Source organism: Callospermophilus lateralis, chromosome 16 (genome assembly GCF_048772815.1).
Source record: "Callospermophilus lateralis isolate mCalLat2 chromosome 16, mCalLat2.hap1, whole genome shotgun sequence".
In the NCBI taxonomy this organism is placed as follows: Eukaryota; Metazoa; Chordata; class Mammalia; order Rodentia; family Sciuridae; genus Callospermophilus; species Callospermophilus lateralis.
Window position 1 is genome coordinate 62012320 of NC_135320.1, and position 19560 is coordinate 62031879.

The following is a 19560-nucleotide window of genomic DNA, read 5'->3' on the forward strand; positions in this document are numbered from 1 at the left end:
CACTTTCTAAGGCAGGGGAGTTGTATGTACGACAATTTGAAGTGTAGCCTCGACTCTTAATAGTAGACACAATCTCAGATATTTGAACTTCAAGGTCTTAGGTACTCACAAGCCCAGTAGATTTTTATTTTGGCTCTGAGTTCTCTTCTCCCTGCCACCATATGGAACTACTTTGTCTTTCTCACAATTACTTGAAGAAAATGCAAAACGACCCCCATGGTTCTCTTTCAAAACCTGGTAGCAATGACTCAGTCTGACAGAGTTTCAGGACATTGACTCCTCTGGCTGCTCCAGGACTGTCTCTGCTTTAACCACCCTCCCCCACCACACTCCATGGAAAGGGCCTCAGGGCACCATCAGCCAAGGGGGCTGTCAGAGCTTGTCTGTTAGTGTGGAGTTTAAATGACACAGGTGGCCTCTTTTGCTGAAAACAGAGATGGCATCTCTCTTGTCAATTACAGAGAGCAAACAGTGTTTGTCTTACTGTACACTTGAGGGAGAAAAGGCATTTGGCATGATGAAGACACCATTGGGAGGTAGTCAAATGCTTAGAATTGTAGAGAAAGGGTACAGTAAAAGTCCAGGAGATTCTAAACTGTTCAAGTTTTTCAGGAGAGGAGATTCACTTGGAAGCTGTGGAGGGTGTAAACTTTTAGAAAAGGATGAGAAGCACTTTTGCGACAAGTAATTGTGAAATTCAGAACACAGCTAAATTTCGAGGTTATCTAACATCAAGAAAAGGTAGGAAAGAAAAGAGATTCCATCAGTTTTTTGAAGGTGTTGGGAGCACCAAGTGAAAAGCAGGCAGAGCACTTACTTAGAGATACTAACAACCTAAGATAGTATATTTTTATTTCCTTTTTTTCATCATTAGGATTTGAGGCTAAAATTCATTAATTTTTACAAAAAAAATATATTTTAAAAATACAGAGTTCAAATAATTGAATTGATCACAGTGTAAACTACTAATACTGGAAGCCTTGAGATAAAGGGAAGAATATGAATTCATTCTTTATTACTAGCATAGTAAAATTTTATCTAGATAAGTAATATTTTCTATTTGTTCACAATAACATCTACAAGGTGACATTTTATCTTCTCATGCATTGTTATCCAAGAATATCCTGTGCTTATAAATAACCTGAGATTTTATGAGCCATCCTTTCTCCCTGTCTCCTTGCTTCTTTTGGGGCACATCTCATTTTGTCTACTCTAGTATTATAATGTATGCAACTGTCCAATCTTCCTCACCAGGCTGTAATCTCCTGACAGAATTATTCATGCCCTAGCCATTTTCATAAACTGTACATGCAGCAAGTGTTCTATAAATGTTTATTGAATAAATTATGAACTAAGAGTACAAATAATTTAAGAGATGGTTTGTATGTAGAAACATTTTAACACTAACAATGCAATTATCTTTTAGAATTCAAGTCCCACTGGTATTATTTTTCCTGATTTGAGATTTGTCCAATATGAATGAATTGTTGTCTGTTCTAGTCATATTGGGGCTCTGCTATCATGAATATGAATTAGCTTGCAGCTTCCAATAGACAAAAGCTTGATAAAAAACAACTCATAAGTACTGGAGTCCAAATGAGAAATGAGACCATCATGTTTTCAAAAGGAACCTATAACTATAGAAGTGTCTATTCTGTTGGATAACTTCCTCTGGAGCCCAGACATTCCATTTTGGAATCTGTTGCAAAAGTTTTATGTTCTTTCTTGGAGGATAGAAGTTTTGTGTTTCAATGTTGAATCTGGTACTGTCCTCTCTAGTGGAGGAGGCTAAACTCAGCATACCATACACTTTTTCACGTACTGGAGATATATTCTGTAACTCAGCTGTCTATAATTAAGTAGAATTATTTACCTGTTCTCAAGAGCCCATCAATGGATATATTAGAAATGATACGAAAATACAAAAAGCAAAGTCAATGTACTTGAAAAAGTGCAAGAATACAAGTCCAAGACAAACTGTTGCATGACAATCATCCACATGCATCATTATAAATCTATAAGGAAAAGCAAAAGCTAAAAACAGGAATTAATAAGGTATAGTTTGACTAAGAATTAAAGATACGATAGAGATATGAAAAACTAAAGATCCAGCAGATAAAGGTGTTTCAGTACAAAATAAGTATGAATGAAAAAATAATTGACAATAAAGTCATTGACTAAAGTTCTTGATTCTTTCCTTCGTCTAGCTCACACACACCAAGTAAATAAATAAATCATCAACTTACAAAGGGCAGCAGGTGCCATGTACACCTATATCTGGAATGATAATAGGACATAATAAAGCTTGAAGCTCAGTCCTCTGAGTTTACAATCTAGCTCTTATCCTTTCTAATTCTCATTTGCCTCATTTGTAAAATGCCTCTAACAACAGTAATGTCCCCCCCTGTATTATTATGGATATTATATGAGACGATACATATAAGTCTTTAAAAAGACTGCTGCATGTAGGCAGAGCAAGTACTTGAATATTAATTAAAAAATCAAACAACTGAAATTTCCCTCATCCATAAGGGAAATGTGGCTCAGTACACATGAGTAATATGTGTGACTGAGTCTGAATTAAACAAGTATAAACTAATGACCTTGATAGTCGTTCATGTGTACTGACAGTAATGGAAATGATGAGATAAAGACACAGCTAACTAAGGCCTGTATATAGGCAACATGCTAAAGAAATTAAAGATGAAAAGCACCAATTTCTTCAAATCCATAAGATGCCATATCATTTGAAATTTCTCATTTCATACAGAATAAACAAAATATTAAATTCAAAGAACAAGAAGCAAAGAGTTGCTTGTTTGCTGACTGACTACCTAGTTCAAAGTCAATAACAATTCTCTAGTACAGATACTTATTCCTTAATAAATTAAAATTCCAGTCTTTTGAGAACACTACCTGGGTAGGCTTCTCTTGCTAGGAGGGAGCTCTGCTGGCTGAATATAGCACGTGTATTTTCTTTCTTTACTCTTAACTGATATTAGGAAAAAATCCCTGGAAAGACTACCCAGGACAACCTATCCTTTAATTCTCAGGTCTATTTTCTGCAAACTTTCTTTATCACATTAAATCTTCCTCGATTATTTCTACTTTTTCTCATAAGAAATTGGGTTATTGAGGAATCATCAGCATTTCAGCACATATGCCTTCCCCTTATGCTGTCTTATTTTGTAAGCCTCCGATGCCCTGAGGTAGTATATTACTTATCTTTAAATACATGTAGCAGATGTGAAAGTATGGAAAAAAAAATGGTTGTGATAATGATGATCCTGAATCCACACTGTGATTAGAAAGATAAATTTCCAGAGGTAGAGAAAACCTAAGTCCAAGTAATGAGAAGCTTTGGAAAATCCAGTTTCATTTATTCTCTGTTTCTAATATGATTCTTTTAGGTAATTTTCACTATACATGTACAAATTGTACACTGATTTTTTCATCTAAGTTTTGATGACATACATTTTCAATGTCTCTCCCTTCACTTACAAACTTTGACTAAATGAGTTTATTAACAATTCAGGTTTCCTTAAATTCTTGATACAGCTACAAGTGACTCCTGTTTCAAAATGACAGCAAAATACAGTTCTCAGTATTTTTCAATGCAGACATGATGCTTGCATGTGTTCAAAACTCATGATAAATTCTCCCTCCAAGGAAAATAGTGAGCCCAAGCACTATTATCTCTGGTTGCCCTTGCACAGTCCCGAAAGAACACACTCATTGTATGTATTGAAATATTTTTTTCATGAGATTTGTGCCAATAGAGCTACATTTTCCAAAGTTCAGAAATACACAGTGTAGCAATTATTTCTTTTTAGTTCAAAACAAAATAGGCTCTAGCCCCCCCTCCCCTTTCTAAGAATACATAAAAAATTGAATTCTAAGATGAATGATGTGGCAATAAGACCCTGGTAAAGAACACAGGCAGTCCCTTAAACATTTCAATTCCCCTGGGGTAATATGTGACTGATAGCATCAGCTCTGAGTTGGTGGCTCACTGGATGAATTCTCCTCTAGTGCCTCAAAGAGCAAGCCAACAACTATTGCAGAGATTTCAATTGGTTTTCTTCTTCTACCAAAAATTAAGTCAGGATCTTGTAAAATATGTAATTGAAATTGGCACTTTTCAGTACAAACAAGTTGAAGGGAGATAGATTTGTTCTAATTTTTATTTCTGTTTAAAGAAGCTTTCTTTCCAGCCTCCCCTGGGAAAGACAGAGAGGAAAGGTTGCTTAGAATGCTAAAAATCATTGACAGATATTATCTGAGGTTTTTTTTGCAAAGAGAAAACACTTTCCCTTGTTGTATTTGGACAATGTGTTACAATGAGGTCAGTAAATAAGGCACCCTGGAGTCTTATTTACTAGATTAGTCTAGATTCCTAAGTTGACCAAAATCATCAGGGTGCTTATTTCTCTTCACAATTAGTATGAGATCTAACTCCTCACCATGGATTAGGGCCCTGTTAACTGTAACACAATGAACCCCTGCTTACCAAGACATCTGCTGCTCTCTACAGAGGGCAGGCTCCCTCCCACCTCTGTTTTTATCCACATCCCTTGTTCTGGCTGGAAACCAAAGCCCCTTCCTCCTCTGCCACCATCTTTCCTGTTTGCCTCATAAATACTTGGTGCTATTTCACAAATCACAGGGGCTTCCCCTCTGTGGAGTCTTTCTTGATTCCCTTCATTCTCCTCTGATAGGCCTCATCCATCCTTCTCTCCAGTAGGATTGATCAACTTTCTTTAGTACCCAACTATACCCTAATTTCAAGGGTTCTTACTACAGACTGTGAGTATAGAGCTGAATCACACATAAATGTAAGCAAAATTTTGTGTCTCTTCATTATTTGGGGGAGCAGGTCCACAGTGACATTGAATTTTTTTTTTATGACTATGATTCCTTGATCAAAGAACACAGAAAAACAAAAGAAATCAAGCAGACATACTAAAACACGCTGCGGCTGAAATGTTTAAGTCAACTTCCAGGTTTGCTTCCTTCTCCTTAATGAGTAGCCTCCAAGAGTAGCAAGCATGGTGTCTCCATTTAGTGTTACTAAAATACTATTTCTGCATCGGCATCACCTTGATGTACTCAGGAGATTGAGATACCTAGGTCCTATCTTAGTGTAAGGGGACAGATAGATGAGGATGGTGGGAACACAAGGTTAAGAGAATAATCGTATAAAATGAGCCCACTCAACAGACCTTCCATATGCTTTCTTTGCAAAAAAAAAAAAAAAAAACCAACTGCTTGTAGCCCCACCTGGTCTGAAGGGTCAGCATTTGTCACATTCCTCAGCAAACCGAGGCAGTGGGGGAAAGTCAAGCAGTCAGTGTAATTAATGAATGAGGATGATGGCTGGTTATCAAACAAAGAACAATCGGTTGTGTTCCTGCCCTTAGGCATATACATGGAGAAGAAAGAGAAGGTAAGGGGTTCTGGGATCTATAAAAGAGCAAGACACACCCACACCCTTGACACCCAGCTCTGCCATCCCCTTCTCTTCTGAGAAGTCTGCTGCCGCTTACTTAAATAAAACTTGCTTTCTATGCTTGCCTCAGCATTTTTTGGGTGTTTAATCTTCAACACCAGGGAACCAGGACCCGTTCCTGACCTCCAAGACCATTATCACCAGGATAAGGATCTCTAGATGTGGAATTTAAAAATATTTATTTCAAACAAGCGTCCTAGCTGACTGTATCACAGTCAAGTTTAAAAATCAGTGATAGAGTGCCAGGAAGACACTGGCAGCATAATAAATATTTGGCAGTTGGCTGGCTAGATATATGAATGAATGCAGGCTCAGATTTCAAATGAATGAGATAGAACATCTTTTCAGAGAGTGATTTAATAAAGTTACATGCTCAGTTAAAAGGGCAATGAACAAGGTATGTTGTGTGTCTATTTTATGAATATTTAATTTGCCTGGCATCATGCAATACAGAAATCCTTACATATCACTTGAAAGTAAAGATAAAAGAAACAGAAACACCAGGAGTCAAATAGATCAGGAAGTGAATCTCATTCCAGCAACAGTCCCAGAAACTAAAGAAAATAGTACTTTATTATAAATCTTAAATTATCTTATGCTCTCATCCTATACCATAAACCTAAGAGAGCAGAAACTTTGACTAACTTGTTAGTCTCTGAATTTCTGGCATCCAGATTAATGAATTCAATATTCGAATCTAATTTATGGAATGTACAAAAAAATATTCCTCATTGATGTGCTTTTCTATGTTTAGTAGAAGTGCTTCCTTGGCAGGCACATGCCATGCATTGTGAAGTCCCTGTCCTTCTAAAGGTGACAGACTAATAACAGGAAACAGCCAATTATCACGTAGTGTGATAAGGCAGGACAAAGATATATATAGAACACAGGGGTAGCTCCTAGAGGGGCTCCTTCCCCAGTCTAAAATGAAGAGCTCTACAGATTGAGCTGTAACTTCCAGGATAAAGAAAGTCAATTCAGGCAAAGAGATTAAGCTCTTGAAGGACAGGGGCTGAGTGCTGTGGGATGTGTTCTGCACATTGTCCCCACCCATATTTAATGGATAGTGTTTTCAGAATATTGAGGGGGAAATCAATGTAAGAAAAGGCCATTTCAGAGGGGCCCCTGCAGAGCCCATCGCTCCTTACTAGTCCTAAGTCTTCCACGTGTTGCTGGTCATTTGGCCTCCTTCGCTCTTAGCCTCATGATTGATTGGTCTTTGCCCCCTTCCACCTTTGCTTAAGCAACTCCTAATTACTTGCAATTTGTCTAAGGCATGCTATGTCTTACTTCTCAGCCTCCATACGTGCTATTCCTTCCTCTCTTCTACCTGCAACTTTGAACTATTCCCCAGCTAATTCCAATCTGCCTAAACTTATGTCAACTTAAATTACTCCATGTGAGTCTTTCCAACCTACCCAAATTGATCAATGCTCCTTATTCATACTCATCTTCAGTATATGCTGTGTTTGTGGCCTTGAGATGGTTTGCTGGCTATCTACTATCCATTCCCTACCCTGTCTCTCCCACACATATATATGTACCCATATGAATGCTCAGCTGCACCACTGTGGTGATGGATAGCACTAGGGGAATCTAGAGCAGTGGCTCATAGGGCACCTCTTCCACTATGTCCTGGAACCAGTGTCTTTCCAATGTTGGTTTTTGTAACAGCTGGTTTTTGCAACATGGGTCTACCTGCAACTTTCCAGGGTGGCAGTTATCTGAGCCTTAAAATTACTTATTCTGTAACAGAAATCCTCTGGGAATCCTTAGACTTAACAAACAGCACTGGGACACTTGTTTTTGTTGGCTTGGGAAAATCCAAGACTCTAGAGACTGATATTAATCTTCATTAAAAGTAAGAGATTTTTTCTGACACTTAGAAGACCTGAGGAAAGTGACTTTGTTAGACTCTGCCTTCTCCAGGCCTCTGAAGACCCTAGAAAGTGTTTTGTTTTGTTTTCCTCATAAATACTTCATCTCAGTCAGGAGGTGTAAAGTATAAATTTTGTTTACTAAAGCAATTCCTCCTAGGCTTTAGGAAGTAACCACATAGAAAATAAATAAAAGTATACACCTACCAAATTGATTGTAAATTCAAATTGTAAATTTGTAAATTCAAATAAAACTGTGTAAAAGTTTGAGTGTGAAAACCTATGCCAGAGATTTTAAGAATTTTGAAGCTGCTGGAATGTCTCCATACATATTTTTACTATGTTCATTCTATAACTGCTGCTGCAAAAAAAAAAAAAAAAAATGTCCCGTATTTCAATATATCTGCTACTGGTTTCAGCCAGGACCATGTAGCCTGGAGGATCAGAGAAATGAGAAACATTTTACTAAAATAAATGAAACAAGTTTTCCAATACCTACAAAAATGCAGGGCTCAAATTTACATTAGGAGGCTTAAGAGAATTTTTCTCAGTCCACATGAAATTGTTTTGTCCTTGAAATACACACAGGACAACAGAGTACTTCAATTTTTTTTTTTTTTTTTAAATGTTTGCGAAATTGGAAAGAACTTTAGCCTCACCTCCTCATTTTACTCCTGAGGATCTAAGGCTTGGAAAAGTGAAGCAATTTGTCCCAGGTCATGCAGAAAAGCAACTACAAACCCAAGTCTATTTGTGTCTCTGAATTCCCAGTACAATGTTTTATACATTGCATCAAATTACTTCCCAATAAAGATGTAGGCTAAAAAATAAACATGGTGTAAAATTATACTAAATAGCCAAATTATTTTCAAATAGTTTTTTTTTCCACAATTTTTGTCCAAATAGTCTATTCACATTCTCATGTGGAATCTTCCAGAAAAAGGCTTTCTGATAGCTATCAATTAGTCAGTTCTAACCTGGAAGTATCATTATACCCAACAAATGGTATGCTAATAATAAAATATAAATATCCACAAATGTGTACTATCAACATTATAGCCAGATTACTCATTATAACAGGGGTATTATGAATTGTTGCTTTTGTCATTCAGACTTAATTAATTCAAAATTTTTATTGGTTAAAGGACATACTCATTCTTCTGTAATATAGGATCTACTAATTTAGTTAATACTTACAAATATTACAAAAAAATTGTGCCCAAGATTTAAGAAAAACCACATATACTTTCTAATGAAATATATTCATTAAAACTATGCTTTTATTACATTAAGTTTAGAGAATTTTTACTTAGCTTGTTTCTTTATTGAAAATAATATAATTTGGGGTTGGGGTTGTGGCTCAGTCAGTGGTAATGTGCTCCCATAGCATGCGTGAGGCACTGGGTTCAATTCTCAGCACCACATAAAAATAAAGACAATAAAGTCCATCAACAACTAAAAAAAATTTTAAAAAATATAATTAATTTTATTTCTGATTGGCAAGTTGTGTTTTTAGTTATAATAATGTAATGCAATCATTTTTAAACTCTGCTCTGCTGTGCTTGAGTCCCTAGTAAGAGAAGGATCAGAGTGACAGACAAGTTCCCACAAATACTTCAAAACTGATCAGCTTTATGTACTTTATACATTATAATCATTTATAAGGTTTTTTGTCTGTTTGTTTTTTGAGAAGAGTACATATTCCATTGGGTAAACAGAACCCAAACCTTGACAAATGAAGTAAAATTAGCTCAGTCAATCAAGGAACAATTGGTCTTTTATGACTTTGGATGTAAGAGAATAGGAAGTTATACAATTTCACTTACATTCTTGTCAAAAAGATTTAATTTGAATTTAATCAGGTAGAAACCATCAGATAAATCTATAAAGAAAAATTCTGAGAAAAACTGGAGTCTTTAAAAATATTATTTTTATGAACTTATGACTAACTAATCACTTAATTAATAATGACTGACTAATTAATGTTAACATTTGGTTCATTTGGGGATTTATGGTAGCTTGGTCTAGCTCAAGAAGACAAAAGAAGATCACAAATTTAATGAATTAACCTGGCTTGGAACTTGAATCCAAATAAATAGATGAATAATTACCAAGCAGCAAAAGAAGTTTGTTTCAATATAGAATATATCATTAGAATCTTTAATGAATCAATAATAGATTTATAGGTTGTGATAAAACTGTGTTTAAAAATCTAAACAGTTTTTATATTGGTAGGGCATTTAAGCTTAATGAATACAAAGTATGTTTGTATACTCCATCTAATTACAGGATATTGTTCCCACTTAAAGATAATAAAACTGAGGTATGCAAGTATTGGTGATTCTTCCAAGATATGGGGCAGATTGTGCTACTGTCAACCTCATTAATCTGGGAACTTCTTTCCCAAATTCCCTTGCCTTTATAGCTCTATATTAGATGGGGTCGCAAAGTGGACTTCATATGAGATTTGGGAAGGGAAGAAGTGGCCCAACTCTAGGGATATCATCAGATAGAGCTGCCTGGCAGTCTCCACACTATCCTCTCTTCCATTTAGCATCCAGCTTGGCTTCCTGATGATGGCAATAGCTTCAGACACACCACAAGATGCTTGTCTGCACAAGCATGGGGAATGCTCTACACCAACACAACAGCTCTCCACAGAGTACCCCTTTCATGGTCCCATTTTGGTGACTGAATGTGCTGAGTAACTCAGACTTTCCTGGGAGTGACCATGGTCCCCGTTTCTGAGGAAGCATGACAGTCACAGCCATGTTGATCTTGCAGATGATAAAGTCAGTTTTCTTCACAGCCTCCCATCTCTGATTTTATGCCAGAACTTTTTCCCAGTAGCCATAACAGCTCTTCAACCCCACAATTACTCTGTTACTTTTCAGTTGTATTTGTTGTGGTGCTGGTGATTGTATATTTGTTTTAACTCTGTTTTAGGACAAGCAAAGTTTTTATTAGAAGTAAAAGGTTGCTTTAATCCTTAAATTGATGAAATTGATGAAACTCTCAAGTATTTATTAGAGACATAAAAAATTAATAGTTTATTAAATGATTCAAATTGGATTTGAATTAAAAATAAAAAATAGAAAAGAAAGGCACACCTAAAGGTGATTTTGTTCAAAAAATAATTTTGGGGCTCTACAAATAATTACAAATATTTTAATTCCTGGGGACAGAAAATTGAGAGTCAGAGACATGAGTTACTGAGTCTATAGACACTGAAATTATTAAAGAAAAAAATGAGCTTAGAAGAAACATATATTATATGTCAGAATATGTGCTTTGAAATTTAATTTAATTCCCCAAACTAGCTATTGGATTTCCCTTTGTGGGGGAATGGCCATATGTATGGTGGGTAGTTATGAGACCAAAATTAAAATTCTAACTCTCCATCATATTAGCACCTGTGACTTTGTGCAAAATACTATGTTTCAAGTTTCTTGAAAACAAGACATCTGGTACATGTAGTATATAGACACCTTATATTAGTTATCAACTCTTAATAATTTAGCTAACAGGTATATGTCTTGAATTATGATAAAGATGATTTCTATACTCTAGAAGCTTAGAACACAGAGAGAGAAAGTTACTTAATAAACACTTGTTAATGACATCATAGTGTGTGGATCCCAGATCCTTATTCATATAGTGTTATAGAACAACGGGAACACAAAATCTAAACTGGCTGGAGAGCAAGGGTGATGTACATTTCTGGAAACTCAGTATAGGGGCCTTTTAGAGGGGAGTGCTCTTAGGGTCTGTGGCAGAGCAAAGGAGGCAAGACTGAACAAAGGGAAAATAGTACTCACAGACAGCCACAGAGAATAAAGACCTCAGTTAAAGACCTCAAGTGGAATTGTAGACCTTTACCAGTCATTCAAAATTGTCCCCAATTGAGGCAAGAAGGCTTTTACATCCCTGTATTCATCACTCCTTAGATGCAATCTATTGGCAGAGAGGAGGGGTTTCCTTCTCAGTCATAACCAATACCTAGAGAGGGGACCCCAGCTGGAAGCTGTCCATCAACAGCATTCCTGGGAGGTGGGAGAAGGAGTGCTTTGGCTCTGAAGCGGGCAGTGGGTTGACACATCACAGCCTCTGCCATAGTAGGTATCAAAGAAGAGTTCCTGGCATAAGAGAGAATCTGTAAGTTTTAGGACATATCTTTATGATAAAATTGGATTTATGTATGTAGGGCAAGGAGATAGTCTAAACAAAGGCATGAAGTGCTTAGGGAAATTGCAAGTTGCAAGTTACTAGAACATAATCATAATGAAGAGGAAATCTAGTAGATAAAGCTGGAGGGTGTATATGGCAGCAATAGCAGGAGAAGTAGGTAGTAGCCAGATCATGAAGAGTCTTAGTGGCAGACTTTAACTTGCAGATATTTGAATGTCATCCAAATCTATGATGGAGATGAAGAATCATGTCTGATTGTTGGAAAAATCACCCAAGCAACAGTGTGGAAGAAATTTTGAAGAATATCAAGACTAGAGGCAGAAAGGCTCCATAATGGTTTGGGTGTTAGATGACGAGGCTCTGGATAATGCTACCTCTCCAGGGGAGGTATTTAATAACTTCACATTGATTGTGTGCTATTTCACATGATATGTTTATCATGACACTCTTACATTATTATTTTTTCTCCTTCACATTCTCTTGGGTTCTATAAATTTTATTTTCTATCTGAGAAAATCATTTGAAGTTTCCTCAGAGGATAGAAGGAAAACATGTGTATCACACACACATTTGTAAGCCTATCTAACCATTCACAATCCTTACTCATGTTAAGAGCATGAGAAAAGTTTTTCTTTTTGAATTTGGTCTGTTTATTATGAATACAATTGATAGAAATTTCAAGATAGAATATTTTTAAACAAGAAAACTTGAGAAGTTTCTAAGTTTAATTCAAAAGAAGAAAATTATGCAAAAATATAAAAAAATTGGCATGCATTCCATAGTTTTGAATTAAAGTTGAAATTCAGTTGAATTTGAGGTAAATGGATCAAAACCTTAGTTTTCTTTGTGTGTGTGTGTGTGTGTGTGTGTATGTGTGTGTGTGTGTGTGTGTGAGAGAGAGAGAGAGAGAGAGAGAGAGAGAGAGAGATAGATACTGGGGTTTTACTCAGAGTCTCATGCATTCTGAGCAAGCACTCTACCATTGAACTACACTCCCAGTCCTTTTTATCTTTTATCTTGAGACAGGGTACCATTAAGTTACCCAAGTTGGCCTCCAACTTGCAATCCTACTGACTGAGCCTTCCTGGTAGCTGGGATTATAGACATGTACCTCCAGTGCCACATCTTTAAAATGGGTCTAATAATACCTATGTCAAAAAGTCACTATGAGGATTAACTAACTAAAGTGTCAAAATCATTTTGCTAAATGATTTTAGCAAATGATTTATCACAAAGGAAGGGGTATCAGTTCAGAGCAAAGAGAGAGGAATGGAAGAGGAGTACCTCCAAGCAAACATGAATGGCTGGAGTTGCAACTTGGGGCCACAGGTGGTGCCACTGACCCTGGAGAAGCAGTGGTGGCCTAGGGAGGGAGAAAATCTCCAGGGGTTAGCTTTCCATTTTAAGCTTACCCTCCCTTTCTTTGAAAGAGTGAATGACAGCATTCTATAGTATGTTTCCTTTAACCCTCCACCAGAAAAAGCATTATATTTTAATGAGTTCTGATTTCTCATTTGATACCAGTGTGAATCCTGAGTTTAACTGCATGAGAAAGTAATGGTTGCAGCTCTGCCATCTGTGAGGTCACTACAACAGCATGACAGCAGAAACTATGCTGCACTAGGCAGGAAGCAAAAGTCTTTTTCATTCCTTGGGAAAAGTGTTGTCTATTTTCTGGACTTCAGCTTTCTTTCCCCCAAAACCAGAGATTGGGAAATGAATTGTTAAGTTACTTTTTAGCTGATTCTGATTCTCAAGGTTCACAAATTTCTTAAGAAAGGTAAGTGAAAATCCCAGAGTGTGTACCTCATTCTACCTGGGAAGACTTCCTTTCTGATCATAGATCCATATCATACGGGTGAGGAGATGGAATCATAGATGCTGAGAGAATGAAAAATGCTCAGGAGGGCAGCTGGGGCCAGAGGAGGGGGGGACTCCAAGAGGAGGCCAGTGTTCCTTCCTCATGCAGATGGCAAAATAGCATTCACACCACACATCCAACCCCTACAACAGATGCCGGCTCTCCTCCTAAACCTTCCTAGACACTCCTTGTTCCCCTAACACTATCCAGCCACACATGCATGTATGCACACATACATAGCTCCCCCCACCAACCTCCCACTACCACCTATAGAGAATTGAGAGACATTCTGGAAATGAACCAAAGCAAATTCTTCAGGAGCCTAGAAAAAGACCAAACTAATTATTTGCAAGTCCCATTGTCAAGCTGTATGACATTAGCCAAGTTTCACTTAGTTTCAAGTTTCAGGTCAAAACATTTACATAAGAGTACCCCTGATGTTTTACAGTGGTTTTTCTTGTTATAAAACTCTCAAAATATTGACCTCCTTGGAAACATTTCTTCTTCCACCCCATTGCATTTTATAAATGTCTCATCTTTGGTTTCTCAAATTGCTATTAAGTAGACCCTTGCTCTCCCATGGGACTGTCCACCCTTTAGATCTATTTCTCACCCTCTGTTGTGGTGACATCATCACTATTTATTAAGAAAACTATTATTATGTCTCCAGGGATCCAATGCTATATGTAATCTATTGAAAGAAAATGAATTGAGCCATAAAAGAGATGAAGATTTAAATTCCTAAAGAACATTATGTCTTAAAAAGACAAGAAATCGAAACAGTCCCGTTACAAGGAGATAGCTATGCTGGTTGGAAAAAAGCACAAGGATTTGGTTGCTACCATTGCAATTTGCTTGAAGAAATGTGCCATCCTTTTAATGTATACAATCATGATTCCAAGACACACAGGGAGTAGTCACAATACTGAGTTAAATTTCCCTAGTACCAATAATTAAAAAAAAATCATTGTATTTCCTATTTACTAATTATAAAATTGAGGCACACACAATGGAGGACATTTCAAGTGTCACATTAATGGATAGCAATATAAGAGCATCTAAAATAGTCTCCTTGTTCTCCAGGAATAGCAACCAGGTGTTTATGACTACTTAGAAATACAGTTTGACTGTGAGGTCTGTATGACTAGAGACCACCAAATGCCCAGTGCCTAATAGAATTCTAGGAACTTAAAAATACCACAATAAGTATTCAAGGAATAAATTTACATATCAAGTTGTTTTCATAGCCATAGTTTTAATTAATTTTTCTAGCATGAAAGGTGCTAATTGAAAATAAATTCAGAAACATCTAAAATTAAGTGTATAGTTTGGCTATTTTTATATCCCAGTGATGCATTCTGTATATTTATGTTATTATTTGGATTTATTTTTACCCTTTTATTATTATTTACAAACAAAAAAGTACCTTTTAGTTATGTCTCATCTCCTCTTTTATAATCACTCAAAAATATTTAAATTGTTCTTTTGTCACCTTCAAGATAATTAGAAAAATAATAATTTAAGGAAGATAAAGAAAGTAGAACAACAACAACAACAAAAAAAAACCACTTTGATAGAGGGAAGAAATTAATTATTTCAAGCCACTGTTTGTAGTCACTTCTGTTATGAATCTTACATGTATGAACCCAGTACACTTCATAGCAATAATTAAAACAACAACAACCATATTATACTTCAGATTTATTTCACCATTCACTAGAATTCAAGCCAACGTTAAAGGTAGTCAGTCTATGGAAAGTAAGATGTAAGAAGTCTTTACTGTTTTGTTTTGTTTTTTTCATTTAAAGACAATTTTCATCATTTTCTTTCAGACTTTTTCACGAACATTCCTAAATGGCTAGATCAAAGGTAGTCAAGTACTATGCTGAATGAAACACGACTTACCTGTAGTTTTGCTTTTCATTTCCTATGTGGAACCTGTCATACTGTGAGTAAGCTCGGTTCCCTTCCCAGTCCATTAATTCAATCCTTAGCGTGTACTGCCTCTGACTGGTTATGGCAAAAATAAACTCATTTCCCAGCCAATATTCACCAGAGGGATTTCCAAAACCCTGGGAAAGAAGATGGACATGAACTTGTTACTCCAGAGGGAAACTTTTCATGTTTAGCCTTTAACTGTTTTCTAAGTAACAATAAAAAAAAATTATCTTTTAAAGTCAAGATATTTCTTTCAGAATTTTACACACTGATTTTTTTCTAATATTGATTTACTTTAATAGTCTTCTGTTATACGTGCTTCCATTTGAGGCTTATGTCTAATTCTTATTATAGGAAAATCTGTGTTCATCAAATTATATATATATATATATATATATATATATATATATATATATATAGAGAGAGAGAGAGAGAGAGAGAGAGAGAGAGAGAGAGAGAGAGAGAGAGAGAGAGAGAGAGAGAGAGAGAGAGAGAGAGAGATAAAGTATTTTTGGATTAAATGAATTTGTTCAATAGGTTTTACCAGAAAACCCTCCTCGATTCCATTTGCTTTCAAATATGTTTCTAAAATTCTGGTTATTCTTTTGAATATAATTTGAGTACTATCAGTGTAGTATTTTTTTCATTGAGTACTATCAGGGTAGTATCAGACAAATTATTTAATAATACTGTTTTGTGTCTATTCAGGAGTCCAATTATATACCCATAACTTTATGGATTATTAGACCTCTGATTTGAGCAGTTTTGCATTCTTATTTTTTAATATTATTAAGAAAATCTGTAAGTCTGCAACCATAATCATTCACATTGCTCCACTGGCATGAATGTAGGTTTGGAAGGCTGACTGGTAAGAGCTGAGTAAGTACACATGGCTGATCATTGTGCCTCTTAATCTCAATATGGCTCTGTTCTTTTCTTTGGGGCAATCCCAGTCATGGCTGTTAAGTACTCAAAATAGTTTCTCTGTGGGAGGAAAGAGACGTGGTCCCCAAATGTGAGCCAACTCTAAATGTTGGAGATGTTGGTGACAGGGAAATAAAGAACCCTAAGGAGCTGCTGGCATTCTAGATTTGAGGTATTCACAATTGTCTAAGAAAGTATTGCCTAATAATACTTGAAGATCAGTTCAATTCTTGGCCTACGCATTTGTTTTACTGACACAGATGGGAGATCCATATAGGGAGCTAGGGAGACAAATATTATAGCACTTTACATTCACATTCAAAGAAGTAATCTTAAACGTGTGTGTGTGTGTGTGTGTGTGTGTGTGTGTGTGTATGTGTGTGAACAATATGTTGAGTCTCAGCTGCCCCACTGAATTATCACCACTGGAGTTCTGGTTAAAAACAAAAACACCTAGCTCTCCATTGAATCAAATATCTGAGAACAAGACACATGAATCTGCATCTGAATCAAGTCCTCAATTTGTCATACACACATTTAAAAGAAATTCAGTAATGACAGGACACACTCCCAATGTTTTATAAAGAAACAAATTCTGGTTAGCTGAGGTATTTATTAATAAATGTCTAATCCATGAGGAAAGTACTAAAATAATTATGGCAGTTCTTGTTTTCTCAGTATAGATGACAGAATTTAGAAAACTTTTTCTTCCTTTCACACTTAATGTTTATCAGTTTTATAGAATCTAATTACAAGAGAAGTTTTCATAATGGCTTTCTCCTTTAACAAAACTAAGCAATGAATCAATGTTCTCCATTCCTCTTTGTGCTGGTGCCCAAAGTGGACTCAAATTGCATTAACTACATGGGGCACTGCTGCCTCTGCCAATGGACTTGCTGGCCAAAAGCCATGGTGTTTGGTACCAAAACCATTTTTTTGCCAGTTCTGTTATTATGGTGGTGATGTTTATTATGTGTTATGCAAATGGGTTAAATATTAGTGGGGAAAGAGGGTTTTTATAAAATCTAATTTAAATATGTAGACTTGCTCAATAAAAACAAATCATTCAAATCTTTTTGAATTAAGTGCTGCTGAGAACCTGAGATAAGACTTCGAATAATGGAATTTTAGAGGACTTTAAATTTTACATTACTTTGCATATGTCTTTAAGTACTGTTCTATTTTACAGAAATGAAACTAGACATTGGATGTATTCTCTTAGGAGAAAGTTTTATAGAAACCATTGACCCCAAATCACACACCTTGGTCCTACTTTTTAAAAAGTGGGTAAATGAACACATATTTTTTATATTTAAAGTTAAAATGACATGTGTTACATATGTATGCACACTTTTAAAATAATTCCCCAGTTTAACTTAATTTCTTGATTAATTGAACATCCTTGACTCAAATTGTACTGAAGATCATCTACCTTTAGCTCAAAGCAAAAATATAGGATTCATTGCAGTTATTCCAGTGGCTGGAATAACTTGCTTCTCTGCTCCTAAGATACTCAAGTCATATTTTGCAAAAGTTCCACAGTGGCAGGAAATACTAGAACAATTTTGAACATGCTAAGAATTTTATATATTCTTAAGGCAGCTGGTGCTACATACCAAGGAAAAGAGCAAAGCTTACCTTCTCCATTGCACAACCAGAACAAAAAGTTACAGGGGGCTGCAAGTCAAAGAATTAACACTTTCTTTATTGCAGCATCCCCTGGGAAGAAAAAGAAGACCACTGGGGTTTTCTTTGCATTTCTTCTCAGCTCAGACATGCCAGAACTCTCCCTATGGCCACTTGATGATTCCCTTTTCTGTGTAGTCATTGAAAAGGGATTCAGCAATTATACTAGATGTGAATAAAGAGGCTGGGAATGATGAAGTGTTAAGTTTTAGGTCACATATTTCCATGCTGTTGAAAGCCTTGTGTGAATAAAACTCTCCAGCTTCCCCAGGGAAAAGTGCAGTGATCTCAGATGAGCTTCAGAAATGAACAAGCATTAAAGTCCTTCCTACAAAAGCTGGTCCCTGTCTCAGCATGCAGGACTGTGTATCCCCCCTGAGTGGAGGGACATACCACTTTCTAAACAGTTTTCTTTTTCTTCTTTCAGAAAGAAGCAACTGAAAAGAAAGTGGTGGGATTGACCTCTAGAAACCAAAATTGAATTTCATGCACTTTCCCAAAAAACTGTCCAAAAGAGCAAAATATTTGACTGCCATGAATCAAAATGGCCGTTAGATGATGTAGGGAGGAACCCTTCTAATAGCCAAATGCAGTGAAGCAGAAACAGCTGTTACATCATAAAGATGAAAAATATGCAAAAGAAGGGGAAATGGAATGGGTTCCCACATTACTAAGCTGTCTATTGGATAGTTTATCAGGCACAACTGCCGATCTGATGTGTAAGAACAAAGGCTTGGTTTAAATTAAATAACCCCCATTTCCTATCTCTCCTCGAATTCAAAGCCTTTCTCTGAGACATATTTACTAAGGGATTTTCTGCTTTATTTTGAAGCCTCAGTTTCTTATCTGCAAAACAGTAATCTAGAGCATTCCATGTAGAACATTGTAAGAATGCAATATGCCTATGGCACCTGACTGAATGCTGATACAGGAAAACCACATAACAAAAGTCTAGGTGTTGCTGTTGTTATAGTTAGAAGACATATCACAAGACTTAGTCATTTTGTTTGGTTGCATTTCTTCCATGACACTATGTGCTCTTTGAGAGTAAGCATATTTCTTTCTATTCCATGTAAGAAAGGGAACAAAACATTCCAGGGTCTTGTCTTTGCTGAAAATTAACAAGGGGAATATTGAGATAATTATTTAAAAGGCTTTTAGACACTGGAGACTAATGTTGATTATTTGTGTATACAAAAAAATACTATAATTTTAATCCAAGAAATTAATTACCAAATGAAAAATTAAAGCCCACTGACTATAAATGGGATTAAACTGGTACAAATGAAAGTATAGACCACCTCAATTTTGCTTCTCAATTCTAAAAGAGTACCTTTCCCCTTCAACTCTCCCTTGGTCCTATTATCTTAATCGCTCTTTCTCCATGTTCCACATGTTTAAAATCTACAAAACAGGCAATTTTAAGGTCTTATACTTGTGCTAATAAATGATTAGTTCTGATAGTTGCTTTCAACTAGTGGCGCATATCTCTTAAAAAGCTGTGGAGTAGCCAGGGTTGGTGGCACACTCCTGAAATTGCAGATGCTCAAGGAGGCTGAGGCAAGTTGGAGGCCAGC

The 19560-nt window shown here is 36.2% G+C and overlaps 1 protein-coding gene across 3 annotated transcripts in view; it reads right to left on the bottom strand.

Moving 5' to 3' along the window:
• Window positions 1-19560, bottom strand: part of Angpt1 (angiopoietin 1) — a 225511-nt gene that overhangs the window by 22600 nt on the left and 183351 nt on the right. For all 3 annotated transcript variants that reach the window (XM_076835897.2, XM_076835896.2, XM_076835898.1), the window contains exon 7: window positions 15341-15507. In XM_076835897.2, coding sequence (XP_076692012.1) covers window positions 15341-15507 — 167 coding nt within the window. The remainder of the gene's footprint in view (window positions 1-15340; window positions 15508-19560) is intronic.